The sequence below is a fragment of the Cricetulus griseus genome, chromosome 6 (genome assembly GCF_003668045.3).
Source record: "Cricetulus griseus strain 17A/GY chromosome 6, alternate assembly CriGri-PICRH-1.0, whole genome shotgun sequence".
In the NCBI taxonomy this organism is placed as follows: Eukaryota; Metazoa; Chordata; class Mammalia; order Rodentia; family Cricetidae; genus Cricetulus; species Cricetulus griseus.
This window is the reverse complement of record NC_048599.1, coordinates 113077205-113095202: the sequence shown is the minus strand read 5'-3', so window position 1 is coordinate 113095202 and position 17998 is coordinate 113077205. Positions and strand designations below refer to the sequence as shown.

Sequence of the window (17998 nt, the reverse complement as noted above, 5' to 3'; positions counted from 1 at the left end):
TAAAGATGTGTAGAGATTAACTTATGATGGCATGAGTTAAGTCAAAACCCAGCAGATCTTTTGATCCTTAATAATATTAAATAGGTACAAGATATACACTGGCTAGATTGGCAAAAGAAATAGAGAAATGGGAACGTGAAGGGGGAAGCTATTGGGGTGAGGGGGGATTTAGTAACAAAGAGGCTAACCCAAAGTTTCATCTCCCTATCTCTTCAATGTCATCTAGTGATCCAGCGCAATATTTTCTGGTATTATTTATATATTTCTCAAGTGTTTCTAAATGATGGTGCTAATAATTTTCATTACCCCAAATATTTTTCTGGATTAACATAATTTCTTTTTTCAACAAATTGTTTGAATAAAAGATGCTCTGTATGAAAATTATGATCACCTTTGCTTTGGTGGTTATTCTTCAGTGGGAAAAGTAAATACAGAACTTGAAACTCTGTCCTTTGTGTTTATTCACAGGCTGTAGAAGAAGAAGATAAGATGACACCTGAACAGCTGGCAATAAAGAATGTTGGCAAGCAGGTAAGAAGACTGTAATAGGTCATACAGTTGCATGCTAGCATGCTCTTGTAGTGCTAAAACTATTTTAGGGACTGTAATTTTTTTCTGGTCTGTTTATACTACATCTTTCTTCTGTCATTTAAACACAGTAAATTTTAAAGGCTACTGTATTTACTAGATATCAAATTCTCTTTGCTATCTGCAGAGAAGAAATCATAAATCTCTATCTTAGTGAAAATAGTATACTAAAAATAAAGGACACTTGAGTCCTGAGACTATTTTACTGTAGATGAGGTAAAATAAAGAGAATGATAGATTATTTAACTCTTCTTAATGATACATTTATCAATATGTAGGCAATATTCCTGCAGATGTACTTCATATGTAACCATTTTTAAAGGTACATTTTGTTACTATATATATTTTGACACCCTGAGAAAGTTTAGAATTCTATTGACTGCACTGTGAGAAAGGGTTTAAATGGTGATTCTTTTGCTCTTCTAATATGAAATATATATTTAAGCCTAGTTATCAGAGGATGGGGGAACATACCCAGCAATTAAAAGAATCTACAGATTAATTAGACTTGTTTTTCTAAAGAATGTTGATTACATTTTTCCCCATTTCATGGAACATGGTTATCATATTGCTGATGTTGGCAGAATCGTGATATTTCAGATGCAAGACACTAAGCTGTCTTTGCTTTCAGCCATCCTACCATATGCTCTGATCCCATCACATCTCACAAGCTATGTAGGTTTGGGCCAGGACCATTCTTGGATGGGAAATCTCTAAGAATCACCCAGCTGCCACAAGTAATGTGGATAACTGATAAATGAGTTACTGATTCACTGTAAAACCAATTAATCCAGCAGAGTAGTAAGGCCAGAGGTCTGAGTTTATCATAAATTATAAAGGAAGAACTCAAATATGAGTATGTTATAATTATAGTTTATTATATAAATTACAAAGAAAGAACTCAAAAATGAGTATGTTATAATTATTACTCACTAAATTACTTTCTGAGGCTGTGGTTTCTTAAGATAACATATTTTCCTTCAATGGCCCACAGGAAAATGAAAGGACTAAATTAAAATCGAAACTGGGATATATGTAATTGATGAGGTTTAGAAATCATCAGGATCATCAGGCAGTGATGGTGCACACCTTTAATCCCAGCACTCAGGAGGCAAGGGCAGGGGATCTGTCTCTGTTAGTTTGAGGCCAGCCTGGTCTATGCAGAGTTCCAGGATAGCCAGAGCTATTCAGAGAAACCCTGTCTCAAAAAAGAAAGAAAAAAGGAAGGAAGTCATTAGAATCGTGGTGTTTATGTTTGTTTGTTTGTTTTTTTAAGGTAGGGTCTTACTGTGTACTCCTTGCTGACCTGGTACTCACTATGTAGATCAGGCTGGTATCAAAGTTGAAGAGATCCTGCTGCCTCTGCTTCCCCAGATGCTGGGATTACAGGCCTGAACAAGGTGCCCATGTTTTAAATGTGGTAACTAGGTCACACTGGCCTGCACTTCTCTTGTGGTCTTTCTTAGTGCCTTCACAGTACTGTAGTCCAGTTATTTGGGTTACTTGTAGCATGTGTTGTCTCAGTTTTAAGTTGAAATTATAGCTAAGATACAAGCCAGGGAAGAGACTTGTGTAAAGTAATGAATCTTAGGTATTTTAAAACACATGTAAGAAAATAATGCTTTAAAATCATTTCTTATTGCATGTAATATTTACCTTCTTTTAAATTTTCAAATTAAGCTGAAATAACTTCTTTGTCCTTAAACATGAGTAACCTTTAATTTTTTATAGTGCAATTTTAAGGTTCATCTTTAATTTGACATTTTTAAAAATGGATCTGATCAGGTCTAAGAGTCATGTCTGTATAAGTTACAGTGATACAGTTTCCCATAATATCTGGATGAAACATTCTTAACATTTTATAATTAGTCCAAATTATATTTAAATTTTTCAGTTACAGTGGCTTTTGATCCAAGAATATTTCTGAATCACTTTCTTGAAATATTAAGATTTTACAGAATTCATATTTTCACAAAGATAAAACAATTGCCAATTGCATGCTTACCCACTCCTTAAGTAGAGCATCATCAGACATTAAAAATTTGTTAACGACAGAATGTACATACTACTCGAGCATGTACACATGCATAAGTATACTTTTTTAAATTGGGTGATTTTGAGTTTTGCCTGTTACCCTTTATGAAAATCTGTGGTACATATCTACAACTAGCATTGACTGCACAAATCAGTCTTTCATTGGGTACTTTTTAAGCTTTTTTGAAAACAAATTTAGAAACCTCAAGAATGTAACAATGTGTAGGAAAGCTAAATGCTAAAATATGTGTAAATTTAGGCTTTATTACTAATTTAATCTGCTCTTGAAAAAAAGCAGTTTACCAGTAATACAGTTATCTATTTCTTCTTTCTTTTTTTTTCTTTTAGGATCCCAAACGTCATTTGGAAGAACATGTGGATGTGCTTATGACTTCAAATATTGTCCAGTGTTTGGCAGCAATGTTGGATACTGTTGTATTTAAATAAAGCAATGTAGAGAGCTGTCAGCGACACTCTCAGTGTATTTTCCTTCATTGTTCCTATTGCTCACAGGCAAGGGAGCTCTGCAGGTGATGTGGTGGCATGTAAGTCACCTGTGCCAACTTCCATCTCAGTTGTGCAGTTGCTTCTGTTTATTTAGTCAGGGTTTTGCAGATTCCAAAGTTGTTCAAGAATACATCAAAGTGGACAAATTTTGTTAAGATCCCATTTACTATTTGAAAAAATCAGTAGCACAAATATATTTTGATTGTTGCTTACAAAATAAAATACATTTACAACCCATGTCTCCCGAGGTCTTTTTGGCACTGGGTGGAAGTGACAAATAACATTTGACAGTGCTTTGGAAATCTCTCACAAAGCTATGTTTCTCTTTGCGTTTTGAAATCTTATAACACATGAAACATCACTGTGGTGACAAAACTTCACAAATTAGTGATTGCCATTAGTGAGTGACTTTCTCATTAGTGAGGAACCCAGATAAAACACTGAGTTCTTTTAAAGCCTTTTTCTCAAGCCAACATTATATATTCATATCTTAACATATTACACTTTCAGGATTTCAGAAAAGTTCATTTAAAAGGTGGGGCAATTTTATTTTAAACTCACAATTTGAATAGTATATTCTACGAACAATTTTGAAACTGTCTAGAAGTTGGCTGCTGGAAACACTATTAGATTTTCATGTAACCTAGTCGTGGTTAGGTTTAAAGAAAAAAATCTAGTGTGAATTGAGTAAAAACAATAGTTTTGTTTTCTTTCCTGAATTAACTTCAAAGTACTCAGTGATTGATACAATAGTATTGATTATTGGCAGGTCTCATAGCTGCTTACCTAAAGAAAATAGTCAGTATCCTCCTTGCTAATAAATACTTACTGAAAAACAATTTAATAAATACCCTAAGTGGTCTTTAACAATATGGAGACAAAGATTCAATTCTAGGTTGTACCCTTGTGAAAATATGGTGACAGTATTTCTAAGTCTTTGTGAAAGGGGGGTTATACTGCATATAACTTTAGACTTCACCTACTGGGGATATCATGAATGTCATGGTATACCCAAATACTGTTCTAATTCAACAATTCTATCTATGCACTTTCCATTTGATGAAATTATCAGAAACTGAAGGTAGAATTGTCTTAAATGTCCAGTATGTTTCAGTGTCTTTTTTTCTTTCCTTTTTTTTTTTTTTTTAAATGGAATGATGTGTTCGGGGTGCTTCTTGCTTGTTCCATAATTTCTTCCTTTAATAGTATATTGTTAACTGCAACATTAAGTTACTGAGATTGCATCTAATCATTTAAAATTAAAATAAAAATTTCCCCCCCTTTGACTAATTCACACTTATGGGCATGTTTTCCGGGTTTTGTTTTGTTTTTGTTTTTGATACAGGGTTTTCACTCTTTATAATTAAGTTCAATGACAATTTTCACAGATATCTGAGAACTAGGTAGGTGTGTATGGTCTCGTGTGTGTGTGTGTGTGTGTGTGTGTGTGTGTGTGTGTGTGTTTCAAATAGAGTATGCCAGAGAGGGGGGTGTTGCTTCAGTATTTCTAGGGCTGGACTAAGCATTCAAGTTGAGTTTTTAAATTTTCACTTAGTTTCCTAAATGTCATACCCTGAGTTAAATGCTGAGACTAGGAAGGCCTATGTTCTATGTTGTCTTGCTCTTATTTCACCTTGTGGACTTTCTATTTCGAATAGCTACATACCACTCCTTTTTCCTGCTTCACGTTGGAAACAGTATCAGTTTCTAAACCTTCACACAATCAATTCCTCTTACCAAAAATCTTTTTTTTTAAATTTTAAGTTGATCAAAATCGGGTCATTTTAATAGACACTCATGGAATACCTTTGTCTAGTAATATATAACCATATGAGCAGCCTAATACCCTAGGCACAGTTAGGCATTGAACTACTTTGTTAAACACAAGCTAGATACCCCCTACGCCCCCACCCACCCACCCCAGCTGCCCAACACACAGGTGGTGAGGAGCTAACCCTGGTCCAGTAACAAACTCCCTTGTTATTAGTGCAAAGATGTAACTCCACACTACTGAAACTGATTTGCCTGGACCACTCTTAAGGAAACTTATATACAGTCCAAGTCTCACCCTAGACTTCTGTTGAGAATCCTCATTTTCTTTGTGAATATACACAAATTTCAGGGCAAACCCTATACGAGAGAAACCACTTGATTTGGGGCTGATTACTGAAAGTGGGTCACAGTGCCTGTTCACTTCCAAATTCAATTCCTTAAAAACTAGGGAATGCACTTACCTTTTCTATCCTCTTCACACTTTGGCTTTGCTTATGTTAAGAGCCAGCTTTTTAAAGAGGTTCAGGATGGTATGAAGCTTCCAAAAGCTTAAGTGACCACCCCCACCCTCTTTCATATGTACTCAAGGCTCTGTGTCATGTTCAGGGGGCAACAAGAGGTGAGAATCAGGAGGGAGAGGAGAGGCACTTGGTGACAGAAGCTAATGATGCAAAGAGGAGAACCCACAAGCAGCTCAAATGGGGCAAAAGTAGCTGCAAAGATTAAGGTAGGAAAACATCTAATAGCATCACAGATATTCGTCGCCACCACCAAACCGGTACTCCAGTGCCTGAATAGCTAAAATCTTGCCTGTTTATGAAGCTTCCTGCCCAGGAGCTGAGGTTTGCTTTCAAAGGGAGAATGGGTCTGGTGTTATTTTTCTCCCAGAAAATTGCTTGTACTTGAATCTGAGACATCTGATCATCAACCTGTTCGACCTATGGCCACCAGTGCCGGACCTTGCTCCTGCGCCCTTCGGAGGCCGAAGCTGGTACCCTCTTGCAGCCACAGTGCCAGCCTCAGGGAAGTGGTGTAGCACAGGCTCAGCCCTGGCTGCGCTACAAGCTAAACTCCACCACATTCCGAATCCGTTAACCCTTTTCTGACCATATCTGAATCCCACCCCTCTTTCCCAGCATTGAACTCTGCTGCTCTGGCCCGGGGTACTCAGGCGGCTGGATTGAAGGCAGAGGCCCCACTTGCGTGCCGCACGGGTGGTGTGTGAGCCTCTAGGGTCGGAGCCTGACGCGGTTGCCTGACGCTCTCTCTTATTCTCCGGAACCCGCTGCCTCTTGACCCTCTTGCTGGCCCCAGCTGAGCTAAACCTGGGGTTGGCTCCGCATTTCTGCGCCTACCGCCTTCAGGAAAGAAAGCTGCAAAGCAGGTTGGCTATGCCTGGCCACACGCAGCAGCTCTGGGTTTGTAGATCTCACGTGCTCTGGGCTTGAGGCCGGCGGCTGGCCTCCCGTGGAGCAGGTACTGGGAGATCTTTTTCCCCTACACCTCGGAGTTGCTTGGGGCCTCGTGTTATTTGTGCCAAAATCTCTTTAAACTGGTTCTTTTCTCTAATCCTTTCAAAATTACTGGCATGGATTCTTTTTCTCTCCCTCTGGATTATGTAAACATTACACACATACACACACAAGCGCGCGCGCGCGCGCGCACACACACACACACACACACACACACACACACACACACACACACACACACACGAGTTCAGTAAGATTGCTTTGACACCACTTCCACTCTGTCTCCCCAGATCAACGCTTCTAGCGAACCCATTTGCACGGGGGATTCAGCCCTCTTTCCTGGCGAGGCTTATGAACCTGTCACCAAGCCAGTGCCTCCGAAAGGAGGAAGTGCGGTGGGACTCGAAGGATACATGGCGCCCGCCCCCAGCTAGCTGCTCTTCAGATGATCTGCAACCAAGTTGGCTGATAAAATATTTAGTAACGACCCAGTAAACATGACTGCAAATACATTAAAGCACTTCAGCGCGAGGCTTATGATTATTTCAAAACTTAAAAAGGAGATCATAGATTGTCACTGTTTCTGTACCCCAGCCGGAAACCGAACCTTCCCGAGGTGGGTTGATGGGTGGGTGAGCTGCTTCGCCTCCTCTTCTCCTCTCTCCAGCATAACGCCGAGGCTTTCGGCGGCGGTTTGTTTATTTATTTATTTTAGTCGTGTAGTTTAAAGGTGGGGGAGGGGGCGTCAAGGACACGCAGTACCTACTCACAAAGCAGGCTCAGGTGTGTGAGCTATTGTGTATTAACTGGAAAAGACAGACTCTGGAAGTTTTACAGGGAGAGAAGAGGCCACCGGCTCGCGCTTTGTATACTTTGCACTTGAAATCGTTACATTCAACTGAATATTTGGCTCATTCAGATCCGAAAAGTCTCCTAGCATCATCGAATTCCCTCCTCCGCCCCTCCTCTCTAAAGAGAGAAGGGGGGTAAAAATGTTTAGTAAATTGCACATCTTTGAATCTTCCTAAAGCAGTGGTCACAAAGCTTAAAGGTGACATAACAGAGCTCACGTAAACCAACACACTTTCCCCACCCCCCAAGCCAACAATAAAATCATCCCCTTCAATTTGCCATGATCGTCGCGACCAGGAGCCAGGTGATTATCCTAATTAATGTCTATCTAATTAAATTACTGTCAGCAGCTAACCAATGGCAGGAGCCGTTTCATCGGCTGCATAAGCAGCAAGATCAAAAGTGAGCCTTTTCTGATTGCTGCATAGTGTCAATTGGCCAATCTCTTCTCCCAGGGAAAAAAAAAAAGTAAATCAAACCTTTGAGAAGCATTTGCTGGTTGAAGTGCTTTCTGTCTAGTGAGGGGTCTGTGGATTCCTAGTTTATGATAAACAGGACTTTAAAAACCAGGGACGGGAGGGCGAGCGTTCAGGTTCTAGAGCTATGCAGCTGGAGCACTGCCTCTCTCCTTCTATCATGCTCTCCAAGAAATTTCTCAATGTGAGCAGCAGCTACCCACATTCGGGCGGATCTGAGCTTGTCTTGCACGATCATCCCATTATCTCGACCACTGACAACCTGGAGAGAAGTTCACCTTTGAAAAAAATTACCAGGGGGATGACGAATCAGTCAGATACAGACAATTTTCCTGACTCCAAGGACTCACCAGGGGACGTCCAGAGAAGTAAACTCTCTCCTGTCTTGGACGGGGTCTCTGAGCTTCGTCACAGTTTCGATGGCTCTGCTGCAGATCGTTACCTCCTCTCTCAGTCCAGCCAGCCACAGTCTGCGGCCACTGCTCCCAGTGCCATGTTCCCGTACCCCGGCCAGCACGGACCGGCGCATCCCGCCTTCTCCATCGGCAGCCCCAGTCGCTACATGGCCCACCACCCGGTTATCACCAACGGAGCTTACAACAGCCTGCTGTCCAACTCCTCGCCGCAGGGCTACCCCACGGCCGGCTACCCCTACCCGCAGCAGTACGGCCACTCCTACCAAGGAGCTCCGTTCTACCAGTTCTCCTCCACACAGCCCGGGTTGGTGCCCGGCAAGGCGCAGGTATACCTGTGCAACAGGCCACTTTGGCTGAAATTTCATCGGCATCAAACGGAGATGATCATCACTAAACAGGGAAGGTAATGCTACTTTCTTGGCTGCCGCCGTTTCAGGCGTGACCCTGAGCGAGCGCACCCAAGTTGTGACCGCCAGGCAGCGACGATGTGGGGTCGGGGAGTGAAAAGGCGCTCGGGTGTGCCCTGGAGTTGGCTGGTTTTGGAAAAGGGGAAAGTGGAAGGGATAATAACCACCGTGGTGATGTTGGTGGCGGGGAGTCTGCTGTACCACTGCGGTCGGTCGGAGAGTCAGTCAGTGACTGGAGCAAGATGAAGAGCCGTGGCCGGCCGCTGCCAGGCGTTAGAACAACTCATCAAAGCTGGCCTGTGCCGACAGGTGGAGAAGCAGGTCGCCAACCCCGCTCTTCACCCTCGCACTGATACCTGCCAGCCCCCTACTGCAGAGCACTCGCTGCTGCCTCCCCGACTTTGGCCTTATGTCTTCCCCTCTCCCACTACCCTTTTCCAGATCAGCGAATATTCGTTCAGGCACACTGTGAGGACAAGTTTTGCTTGGCTATCTGGCGCCCCGCTTCTAGCATTTAATTTCTAACATTTATTTTCTTTATTCCTTGTTTTCTCTTCCTTCTTAATTTAAACAGGCGCATGTTTCCCTTTTTGAGTTTTAACATTTCTGGGCTCGATCCCACCGCTCATTACAATATTTTTGTGGATGTGATTTTGGCGGATCCCAATCACTGGAGGTTTCAAGGAGGCAAATGGGTTCCTTGTGGCAAAGCGGACACCAATGTGCAAGGCAAGTCCTTCCAATTAACACGTTTTCTTGACACTTATTTAGGTGAGAATGATTAATTAAAGCCTTTGTGGACTGGCTCGAGCGACTTTAAAAACGATCGGCCAATGACTTCCTAAAGAAGAGAGGGACAGGGGGACAGACTGAGCGGCAAGAAAGGGGAGGATTATGCAAAAGCTATTTTAATCATTCCCAGTTAATGGGAAGAAATCGCGGCTTAAAAAAATAGCCCAGCTAATAGGCCACACTGTGAAGGGGTATGTGTGTGTGTGTGTGTGTGTGTGTGTGTGTGTGTGTGTGTGTGTGTGTGATGTAGTACAGAGTACAGAGTTAGGGCTGGACAGTAAACCTATTTTAATAATCCCCAGTTAATAGAAGAAAGTATGTCCCCCCCCAAAAAAAAACAGCTAATGGACTTCACTGTGTAGTAAGGTGTGTGTGTGTGTGTGTGTGTGTGTGTGTGTGTGTGTGTGTGTGTGTGTGTGTTTCATGTGCTAAGGAGTTGGGACTGGGCAGTGCCCAGAACATATGTAAACAAGCTATTTCTTTATCAAGGAAACCGGGTCTACATGCATCCGGATTCCCCCAACACTGGGGCTCACTGGATGCGGCAAGAAATCTCTTTTGGAAAATTAAAACTAACCAACAACAAGGGAGCATCAAACAACAATGGGCAGGTCAGTCTCTCTCTCTCTCTCTCTCTCTCTCTCTCTCTCTCTCTCTCTCTCTCTCTCTCTCTCTCTCTCTCACACCCTTCTTTAGTTTACAGCAGCACGAAAAACTGGGTAGGATTTGTTTCCATCAGTGAGGACTTCGAAAATAATTTCTACCTCCCAAAATTGTATTTAATCCATTAAGTTTCTTTCTTTGCCTTCCACCCAACCTCATTCTGGAATTCACCTTCCCAAACACAAATACTGATTCATTTTAAAAATAAACGCACGAGATTTGAGATTTGTAGGTTGTGAAAAATCTTTGTTCCTCTTCTAAGGAGGACTAGGGGAAAGGGATTGATGATTGGCATTCCGGCTTCGTTTTCCCCAGTGCCCAGAGGATTCTGGTTCCCAGAGGTCTGGGCCAGTGTGTCCTGGCCACCCTGTCATCGGGAGGCGAGTCCCTTAGCCAGTATGAGGCAGCGGGCTCCAGTTGGCCCACCCTGGCCTGGAGCGAGCCCGGGAGGCTGGTGCAAACAGGCACGCGTTAAAAGGCGCTCTCCTTTCTCTTCGCCGGACAGATGGTGGTTTTACAGTCCCTGCACAAGTACCAGCCCCGTCTGCACGTGGTAGAAGTGAACGAGGATGGCACAGAGGACACCAGCCAGCCTGGCCGCGTCCAGACGTTCACTTTTCCGGAGACTCAGTTCATCGCTGTCACCGCCTATCAGAACACCGATGTAAGGAGGCTCGGGGCTGGGCGCGGGCAAGTGGCACTCCCTTATCCGCTGGTCTTTCGTTACTCTGTGCAGACTAGCCTTGGTTAAGAGCTGGCCCTGCAGCACAGCTTGGGATAGGGCTAGGGGCCTGCCAGGCCCTTCCCCCAAATACCTAGCGGGTAGGGAAGCTCAGCCTGTGTGCTTCCAGCCCTGCTAAGTGCCCCCCTTCCCAGCTGTGTGGTGGCTAGGACCATCCTTTTCGAGATTTAGTTTGGTCCTTAAACTAGAACACGTCAAAACGTGCGTTTTCTACCTTCCAAAAATCTCTTTCGGTAAACAAGCAGATCTGCTCCATGCATTTTATTAGCAAGCTATGAAATCTAAAATAAAAATGTTTCCAAAATCTCAGAACTGGTGGCTAAAATGAACGGGTATTACTATTTTGAGAGTTCAAAACAGGACAGTATGTACACATTCGTAGATATGCAATGCCGAAAACGCCAGTAAAACCAAGCTACAGGGAGTTTGCTAGCACTAAAACTTTCGAAATATTTGTATGTTTGCAAAAACTGATTTTAGAAGCTGATGTGACTCTAGAACAATAGAAGTTCTGTGTTTGGTCATGTAAGTAAAAATGTCAGAAATGAAATAATTATTTCAAATCAAGCCAATTTTAAGATGCAGTTTACAGTTTGTTTGTTTGTTTGTTTATTGAGAATCAGAATTGGCCCATAAAAAACATACCCGTGGTTAAACTCTTGAAAACAGTAAAGAGAGAAAGATATTAAAGATTTTTGTCTTAGTATATTGCATGTAATCAGGATTTTTTGAAATGACGATTTGAATCAACTTACAGCCACAGGAGAGCTAACTGAAATGCTTTCAGGTATTATTAATTTAAAGCCAGTTCTCATAACTTTCCCAATGCTTACTGCTTTTCCTCTCCTGCTAGTCTCTAGAAGTTTTGCTAGAGAACCTTTGCTATTTAATGACTCAGTAGGCCCAAGCCCCTGTCAATGGCAGATGATATATTCTCAAACATGCAACCTTTCCATGGCAGCAGGGGAGACCATAATCACCCTTTTCTCTCTTTTTTCAGATTACACAACTAAAAATAGATCACAACCCCTTTGCAAAAGGATTTCGAGATAATTATGACACGTAAGTAATTTTATATGTTCCTTCTCAAGTAGCTGTTGAACTGGCCAGTAGCTTAAGTAAGGGTGGATTGTTGCATTTAAGGAGTTAGAGTCAAATGTGTGAGGAAATTGAATGGGATTTTCCCTTCCTTATCTTGTTGGTTCACTCTCTGGACCTTGTGGCTTGGTATTTGTGTGATTTTGGTTAAAAGTTTTCTCTACTTATTTTTAGCTTTCTTTCAATTTCCAAAGTTATTGCCCCCGCCCCCCGGAGGGGGGGCATTGGCTGGCTGGCTAAGGAAGCTGCCTTGGTTCCCCCCAGTATGCTATATGTGTGGCTGCAGATGCTCAACTCAGGTTGTCTGTGTCTGAAACGGGGCAATTCTGCCTGAAAGTGCATGTGGCTCTGGCAGTTGTTACAGTCTCCTTGGCATATGTGACTTTTATTTACTCATTTCCAAGTTTTGTGTGCTAGCATTTCCTTTGAAGTTTACTATGGACCGAATAAAAATGTACACTCACCAGGAGAGTTTGTGAACAGAACTTAACTAATAGTCATTACAGGCTCTGGGCAGCACTGAGATGTGGTTGCATCTTCTTTGTAAGCTTCCGAAGAAAAATGCCTCCTCTTACTTTTTGCATCTATGGCTTAATTAAATGTGTTGGTTCCCTTTCTTCAGGCCCCTCTTACCTATCTTGAGCAAGGCTATCGTCTGGGTACAAACTGAATTCTTTCTAGATTTGTTCTGGGACTCTCACTCAGGAACCTGAGATTTTTCAGATAATGTTATATAGCAAAATGTAAAGTGGGATTGTGTCATTACCCTACTTTTTTCTGACCATAAAAGATAATGGGAAATATGCACTTTAATTTCCTGACTTTGGGATAGAGCTAAAGTGGTGACATCTTTGATTAGGATCAGATTAAATGTGTGGAGGAAGAAACAGGGAGCTCATTTGCCCTAGTCTCCAGACACCATCTCCCCTCTCCATGTTTTTTTTAATAACAAGTGGGAAAGTCATTGATATCTACTGGCTGCAACTTTCTTATGTGCCCCCCCCAAAGCAGTGCAAGGCAGTGTCCCAAAATTATGAATATGATTCTCTAGAATAAAACTTTGCTGCTTCAAGTCTCAAAATATGAGAAAAGATGGGCCCCATACAGTGGAAAGAATGTGGCCCAGGAGACTAGGGATGCTGGAAGAGAGTTGTATAGATTTTAATTCTGTTAACATCTGCTCAGAAAGCATCTATTTTGCACAAATCAATTCAGTAATCCCAAGTGTTTTGAGACCTGATGGGCTCTAAACTATCTTTTCAGACTGCTTTTTTTTTCTTTTAAAGAATATTGTGGTGGCAAACAGAAAAGATATTTGTACCTTGCTAATTATGTTTCCTCCCTGCCGACCTCCACTTAAGGAAAAAACAAAACAAAACAAAAAACAAACTGAAGCTGGGATTAAATTTCAGGAGGGGATTTACTTTTTATTTTTTTGTAAATAAAATACACCTGAGCAGCCATAGTAACTCTCATCTGCCCCTTGTCCTCTGGCTGCCTTCTGCTGAAGAAGCTCCTCCCTTTCTCAAATCACTGCATCTTATCTATACAAAAGTAATCCCTGGGTTTAGGGGGATGAGAGGGAGTTGAGTAGATCTAACGCACTCTCCTCTTCAAGGTTAGCAGTCTTGGCCTTGTTTGATTAGAGAGCATTGTGGTGTGGATGGGCATGAGAGTTCAAGGGATCCTAGAAGGGTGCTTGGCCACACCCAGGGCTTTCTCCCCACAGGATTAAGATCTGACAATAATGAGGCACTCCTTTTAAAAGGGTGTTGACTCAAGATGCAAACACTGACATGTGAGCTAAATAAAAAGTGAGGTATGTTTGTATGTGTATGAGGAAACACAACACCGTCCAACTTCAATTCTAATGGGATCCACTAGGCCCAGGGCCTAAAGTTAGTCTTTATTTAAGGAAATTCCCCCCAGCACAATCTCTCTTGACTATTGGGCAAGTTCTCAGTTTCCTCATCAGGAAAGTGGAGTAATAGTACCTAAGAGAATTGTTGTGAGCTAAAGAAATCTATCTTGTGTATGTAAATAATTTCCATGTGTCCAGCTAAGCTCTGCAATGAAGCCTTAGTTATTAGTGGTTGGTTGCTTGGATGGAGGTACTAACTGTAAATTCTCCCCACCCCCAAAGGGTCTTTGTCCACTTTTTGTTTCAGTAATGGATCAAAAGCTGGGTAGAGAAGAGTAGAGTACTTTTTTTTCCTGAAGAATTTTATTGATCAATGAGTTGCTTCCAAATAGTAGTTTGTTTCCATCGGTAGAGATGGGAGTTAAAGGGCATACATAGGGGGAGACAGCAGACAAAAGTACCTTAGAGGATTCCAGCAGCAATCCTCTGGGGCTCTGAAGGCCGGTGGAAAGTCAGGCTCTGACATTATTACCTGGATATGTCCATCCCCACTCTCCACGCAGTTCCCCCCACCCACCCCCTGGGGATTTCTTAAACTACTTAGAAAAAGAAAAGGAATGCTCTGAACAACTCAATGGTCACAGGAGGTCTCAATAGATACAGGGTGGATAGTGGGCCACATGTTTAGAAATTTCACCCAGAAATTCGCCAGAGAGGAAAGGCCCAGCGGGCAAATAGCACCTTGGTGTCTGGATAACTCTGCCACAATGTGAGCTTAATGCTGGATCAATGGATTGAGGACTCATCTTGGTCCTGGTGCATTTAAGAGGGAACAGGGGAAGATGGGAGACCTCCATTCTTCGCTTTGTGTCCGGCTCAGGTTCCAGCAGATAAACTGGTATCACTCCAGTTTGGGCTATGGAGGATGCGGGTCTGTGATCTTCTGCATCCGGTATGGCAAGCGCAATTTAAGGATGGACGGATGTGCGGGTGGGCAAAACTAGAGGTGGCTTTCCCTCCATGACCCCTAAAGGGACCTCCGCGCCACCCCTCGGTTCTCTCTTTCTCCCTCCCCCTCAGGATCTACACGGGCTGCGACATGGACCGTCTGACCCCCTCGCCCAACGACTCTCCGCGCTCACAGATCGTGCCAGGAGCGCGCTACGCCATGGCCGGCTCTTTCCTGCAGGACCAGTTCGTGAGCAACTACGCCAAGGCCCGCTTCCACCCGGGCGCCGGCGCGGGCCCCGGCCCGGGGACGGACCGCAGCGTGCCGCACACCAACGGGCTGCTGTCCCCGCAGCAGGCCGAGGACCCGGGCGCGCCTTCGCCGCAGCGCTGGTTCGTGACGCCGGCCAACAACCGGCTGGACTTCGCAGCCTCGGCCTACGACACGGCCACGGACTTCGCGGGCAACGCGGCCACGCTGCTGTCGTACGCGGCCGCCGGCGTGAAGGCGCTGCCGCTGCAGGCCGCGGGCTGCACGGGCCGCCCGCTCGGCTACTACGCCGACCCCTCGGGCTGGGGCGCGCGCAGCCCCCCGCAGTACTGCGGCGCCAAGTCGGGCTCCGTGCTGCCCTGCTGGCCCAACAGCGCCGCGGCCGCCGCGCGCATGGCGGGAGCCAACCCCTATCTGGGCGAGGAGGCCGAGGGCCTGGCGGCGGAGCGTTCGCCCCTGGCGCCCGCCGCCGCCGCCGACGACGCCAAGCCCAAGGACCTGTCCGACTCCAGCTGGATCGAGACGCCCTCCTCCATCAAGTCCATCGACTCGAGCGACTCGGGCATTTACGAGCAGGCCAAGCGAAGGCGGATCTCGCCCGCCGACACGCCGGTGTCCGAGAGCTCGTCCCCGCTCAAGAGCGAGGTGCTGGCCCAGCGGGACTGCGAGAAGAACTGCGCCAAGGACATAGGAGGCTACTACGGCTTCTACTCGCACAGCTAGGCCGTCCGGGCTGCCCGCCCGCCCGCGCCCTCCCCGGCCCCTCTGCTCTGCCCCACGTCCTCCTCCCCAGGCCCGCTCTTGCGCACTCGCTCTTTCACTTGACCCTCGATGACCGTCTGCGGGGGATAAGTGCAGGTCTCCCATTATGATTTTTAAAACTCTTTTTTCTTTTTTTCTGCACAGCCATCTCGCAGTTAGCGCACCGACCTTGAACCTGGCTGTGAACCTTGTGGTTTTCCAACTTTCTTCTGTGAAGTTATGATCCTCCCTGTCTTTTTGTTTTGTTTTGTTTTGTTTTCCCCTCTCACAACCTTCTTCTTTCTCTTGGAATGGAACTCTTCAACTTTAGGAGACCTGGGCAGTCCTGTCAGGCAGCAGCGATCCCGACCCGCCTTGTCTTGGCCTCCCTATTAACCACATAGGATGTTGACTCTAGAACCTGCACCCACCCAGCGCGTCCTTTCTTATACCCGAGTGGATGGATGGATGGATGGATGGATGGATGGATGGATGGTAGGGATGTTCATAATTTTAGTGGAACAAAGCCTGTGAAATGATTGTATATAGTGTTAATTTATTGTAATGAATGGCTAGTTTTTATTCTTATTGTCAAGGCACAAAACCAGTTCATGCTTAACTTTTTATTCCCCTCCTCCTTCCTTTTCTTTTTCTCCTTTCATTCCTTCTTTCTCTCCCCACCTCCTCTTCGTTTTCTTGTGAGAAATTAAAGATATTCTAAGGCTCTGGAAACATGAAACACTCCAGAATGATGGCGCTCTCACTTCTCAATTCATTGCATGATATATAACCACTCTGTGCCCCCAGTGCACACCAAATAGCTAAGGAGAATCCACCCGAACACCTGTAAAAGCTAGTTGTCCGTTCCTAGGCAAGTCGATTAAGTGGCATGATGCCTGCAAAGCAGAGTTAACTGGAGTTGTCTGTTTTCCCCCTTTCCTTCTGAATGGAATAGCTCCACATCAGCAATATTATTTTGCCTTATTTGTTTTTCCCCAAAGTGCCAAATCCATTACTGGTCTGTGCAGGTGCCAAATATGCTGACAAACTGTTTCTGAATATCTTTTCAGTCCCCACTCCACCTTTATATGCTGTAAATCTTTGTAATGAATAATCTAATGATATAGATGATGACTTGTTGGTAACTATAGTGTAGTCTAGTGAAGATGAATTGTGTGAGTTGTATATTTTACTGCATTTTAGTTTTGAAAACTATTTCCCCCACCACTTAGAGACAGCTGAAATTTGACTTTCTTGGGAAAACACTAGCATTATTGCAAGTAAGACTGATCCCCCCACCCCAGTCTTGTTATATTTGATAAGGAGCATTAATCCCCCTGGAAATAGATTAGTAGGATTTCTAATGTTGTGTAGCAAACTTATACTTTTTTGTACTTTAAAATCAATGTGAAATATGCATCATACACAATACTCAATCTAGATTCCAGTCCATGCGGGGATTTTTTTCCTAATAGGAATTCAGGGTCTAAACGTGTGTATACATTGGCTCTTCTGTAAATCAAATGTTGTGATTTTTATATTTGTTTTGTTTTGTCTGTGAACTGAATAATTTATACAAGTACACACTCCACTGAGACTCGTTTTGTTTTCTGCTCGTTTGTATCGTCTGTGTACAACAAGTAAAATAAACCTGGTAAAAACGCTAACTATGGTGTTTGAGAGCAGTTTACAGTTTGAAAATAATTATTATAGGTTATGGCTTTGAAGTTTTAAGCAAGACTGGCCCCTTCCCTCTGTTCTGGGAGTCTAATAGTAGACACCTCCTATATCCCCTGAATTTTGTCTTGTAACACTGCAAGGATTATTTTTTCTTCTTTACAATTATTTAATTCTCTATGGGTGTAGTTCTCTTTACTGCTGTATTTTTTCTAGGAAAATAGACGCACCTTCTGTCTCTTAACTCTGATTCTCTCCGGAAGTTGAAGTGACTGGAAAGGGAGGGTCTTTAGATGAGTTTAGAATCCCTTTAAATTTCACACAGCAATCTGTGAGGCCTTAGGTGAGAGCAGGGTGCAATTTAAAGCCAGTCAAGACAAACTGTTGACTGCAGGTGCTGAGAAATTTGGTTTTCCAAAGAGACCTTGGAGGTGATTGGCCAATCTTTATAAATGCAAATGCCCGAAGGGCCTACATCTCTAGTGAGGTCGGTTTTAGGTATTGTTCCGGGTGGGGTGGAGCACGACCCAAGGAAACTAGGTGTGGAAGAGTGGTTTTTAAGGACTGAGTTAAAAACTTGCTTTGGAGAGGGGCTGAGGAGTGAGGAGTGGTGCCTGGGGGCGTCTACACTGTCTCTTCTATAATGGAAACCTTGCTGTAGTTTTGCCCAGGCCAGGTCT

At 43.9% G+C, this 17998-nt stretch overlaps 2 protein-coding genes across 3 annotated transcripts in view; both read left to right on the top strand.

Annotated features, from left to right (window-relative positions):
• Positions 1-3366, top strand: part of Psmd14 (proteasome 26S subunit, non-ATPase 14) — an 89654-nt gene extending 86288 nt beyond the window's left edge. Inside the window, exons 11-12 of the mRNA XM_027420326.2 lie at positions 469-531; positions 2971-3366. Coding sequence (XP_027276127.1) covers positions 469-531; positions 2971-3069 — 162 coding nt within the window. The 3' untranslated portion in view covers positions 3070-3366. The remainder of the gene's footprint in view (positions 1-468; positions 532-2970) is intronic.
• A 143-nt stretch (positions 3367-3509) lies between these two features.
• Positions 3510-17308, top strand: Tbr1 (T-box brain transcription factor 1). 2 transcript variants are annotated; one of them, XM_035446251.1, is made up of 7 exons: positions 3510-8521; positions 9100-9254; positions 9807-9928; positions 10486-10644; positions 11723-11784; positions 14762-15262; positions 15347-17308. In XM_035446251.1, exons 1-7 carry the CDS (start codon positions 7830-7832, stop codon positions 15621-15623), a joined length of 1968 nt encoding a protein of 655 aa, XP_035302142.1. In that variant the 5' UTR covers positions 3510-7829; the 3' UTR covers positions 15624-17308. The 2 variants fall into 2 exon arrangements, with proteins under 2 accessions (XP_035302142.1, XP_027276126.1); XM_027420325.2 differs by having other exon boundaries at positions 14762-17308.
• Positions 17309-17998: the final 690 nt, after the last annotated feature.

Bases quoted from the DNA above. Each gene is read 5' to 3' on its own strand.
- Tbr1 (XM_027420325.2), top strand. From the start codon at position 7,830: ATGCAGCTGGAGCACTGCCTCTCTCCTTCTATCATGCTCTCCAAGAAA. The intron at 8,522-9,099 runs GTAATGCTACTT...TAATTTAAACAG, and splicing joins ATCATCACTAAACAGGGAAG to GCGCATGTTTCCCTTTTTGA. The intron at 10,645-11,722 runs GTAAGGAGGCTC...CTCTTTTTTCAG, and splicing joins CCGCCTATCAGAACACCGAT to ATTACACAACTAAAAATAGA.